General features: G+C 43.8%; 1 protein-coding gene across 3 annotated transcripts in view; it reads right to left on the reverse strand.

The window, feature by feature from the left end:
- Positions 1-2,500, reverse strand: part of rxrab (retinoid x receptor, alpha b) — a 35,971-nt gene that overhangs the window by 4,839 nt on the left and 28,632 nt on the right. For all 3 annotated transcript variants that reach the window (XM_030791220.1, XM_030791221.1, XM_030791222.1), the window contains 2 exons: positions 1,154-1,323; positions 1-122 (listed from right to left, as the gene is read on the reverse strand). The exon at positions 1-122 is cut by the window's left edge and continues 8 nt beyond it. In XM_030791220.1, the coding sequence (XP_030647080.1) occupies positions 1-122; positions 1,154-1,323 (292 nt within the window). The remainder of the gene's footprint in view (positions 123-1,153; positions 1,324-2,500) is intronic.

The following is a 2,500-nucleotide window of genomic DNA, read 5'->3' on the forward strand; positions in this document are numbered from 1 at the left end:
AGGAGGATGACCTGGTCGTCGAGCGGAAGGTCGGAAAAATGCGGAATGCGTTTGGCCCACTCGACTAAAGTGAAAAGCTGTTTGTCCGCTGCTTGGCAGATGTTGGTGACTGGGTCGTTTGGCTGGAGGGTGAAAACAAAACAAATTTTAAAAAAAGGTGAGCGTAAAAGACTTCAAACAGAAGAACACAAGATGTCTCGCCGCAACAGCTACGCACACTCAACGGGCAGGTCCTTCAAACTACCAGGAAAACCGGTTATGGAAGAGCAGGCTAATGATTAATGAACATGGCTATGGTTCCATGCACTTCCATAGGATTCCTATTGTGGTTGGAGTTTCAATGGAACAATATTCAATGTTATGAAAAAAGACATTTGGGAATAACCATCCCACTGGTAGAGAAAAATAGTTAAAAAATATCTCCAGCAAAGTGCTTAGCACACAAATAGCTTCTGCTCTAGAAGTGCCGAGACGCATTTGTGGCTTTGGTTGATTTCTTTTCTGGATGCCTTTCACTGAATGAAATGGATCTCCACCAGAGCGAACAGTTAACCACACGCACCCTTTCACAGTTTCACTCTTCTTTTTTCTTTTCTCTCACATTTACAGATGTAAGTGACCACTTAGCTAATGTCCTTGCACTTTGTCCTTCAGGAAATTTCCCATAGCTCCCTTCGCAATTTCCCATCAGCTATCAATGGTGTTGTGTAGAAGCCCTAAAAAACTTAAAGTGCTTCACTATGTAGAAGTCTGGCAGTCCATCCACTGGGACCCACTTACTGTCAGACTTCACCATGTCCGCTTCCATCAAGTTAAAAATAACCCCCATTTACTCTTATAGTAACTATTCATCCACAAACTTTTCCCCAAGACGCTTCACATCTTTTCATATCCTGAGCCCATCAATCTCTCCCAATTACACGTCATTTTTTGCCCTTTTTTTTTTTTTTCTTTTGGTTTCAATGCTCTCATTTCAGTATTTCAGGGGAACAGAAAACTCCTTTACATTACGGCAGAAGCGTGATCAAAAAGAAAAAAAAAAAAGTTTTGGCTGAAGAAACCTGCCAAATGTGGACCAAATGTTTCTCCACCCAAAAATGTAAACTTGTGCTAAATGATGAGTGGGAGGTAAAATGTAAGGAGTTAGACTCACTGAATTGGTGGGCACGCCCAGGTTTGTCTCAATGTATGTCTCTGTCTTGGGCTCCACAGCTAATTCGGCTTCCAGAATCTTCTCTACGGGCATGTCTTCGTGGGCACAGCAAGTAGACTCAACTTCGTTCTCATTACGGTCCTTGGCCCTCTGTCGTTCCTCCTGGACAGCTGAAATTTGACATATCAATCGATCGATCAATCAATCAATCAATCAATCAATCAATCAATCAATCAATCAATCAATCAATCAATCAATCAATCAAGGGTTCCTTCAAAGAAAACATGTATCTATGTTCAGCACATTGTCAAGCATTAACGAAACTGACAACCTAAAAAGCCAGTTTCTCTGAGAAAAACAAATGCAAAGTATGTATGATTTACGAAGATAAGAAAACTAAAATTCCTAACATGACAGATACACAGAAACAGGGGAGGTCAGACAGGGAGTTAGTCGAACCTCTCCACCGCGTTTGGCGACAATCCAATACAAACACGATTGTGTAAATCAGACGAGCCGGTAAAGGCAGCATAATGGACTACAAAACTGTCTCTTTCCTTTTCAGTCATTTGATTAGTCAGATCACCGAGTTCAGAGAGAGAGGACTCTGAGGAAGAAGCATGTGAGTGAGTGTGTGTGTGTGTGTGTGTGAGCGAGTGCATGTGAGTGAGTGTGGTGTGTGTGTGTGTGTGTGTGTGTGTGTGTGTGAGCAAGTGCATGTGAGTGAGTGTGTGTGAGCGAGTGCATGTGAGTGAGTGCGTACGCGCACGTGCGTGTATGTGTGTGTGAGTGTGTGCGTGCATGTGTTTGTGTGTGTGTGTATGTGTGTGTGAGGGAGCGAGTGAGTGAGTGTGTGGGTGCGCGTGTGTGTGTGAGCGCGAGTGAGTGTGTGCGTGCACGCGCGTGTATGTGTGTGTGAGTGTGAGTGTGTGCGTGCATGTGTTTGTGTGTGTGTGTTTGTGTGAGTGTGTGTGTGTGTGTGTGTGTGTATGTGTGTGTGAGTGAGCGAGTGAGTGTGTGCGCGTGTGCATGTGCGTGTATGTTCGTGTACACAGGGCGCCAGGCGGCTCAAAGTTAGAAGCTATGCTAACCACACAGTCTGACCACTGTGGTCTGTCTACCTTCACTCAGTCAGCAGAACATCTCTCTCTTTTTTCTATCCTGCTTTTGGCTCCCTCCCTGTATTTAGAGAAAGCATTTCTCCTGATTCATGAGGGGAATTCTAGAATAGGTTAGTCAGAATAAGCTGAGGTCTGTTACTGGGGGTCAAATGAAGGATAAAGCTTAAGTTTTGAAAGCTGAGGTAAGAAAAGAAAGATGAAGAAATGTGTGTAGGATGTGTATGTT

This window comes from Chanos chanos, chromosome 14, assembly GCF_902362185.1.
Source record: "Chanos chanos chromosome 14, fChaCha1.1, whole genome shotgun sequence".
NCBI classification, from domain to species: domain Eukaryota; kingdom Metazoa; phylum Chordata; class Actinopteri; order Gonorynchiformes; family Chanidae; genus Chanos; species Chanos chanos.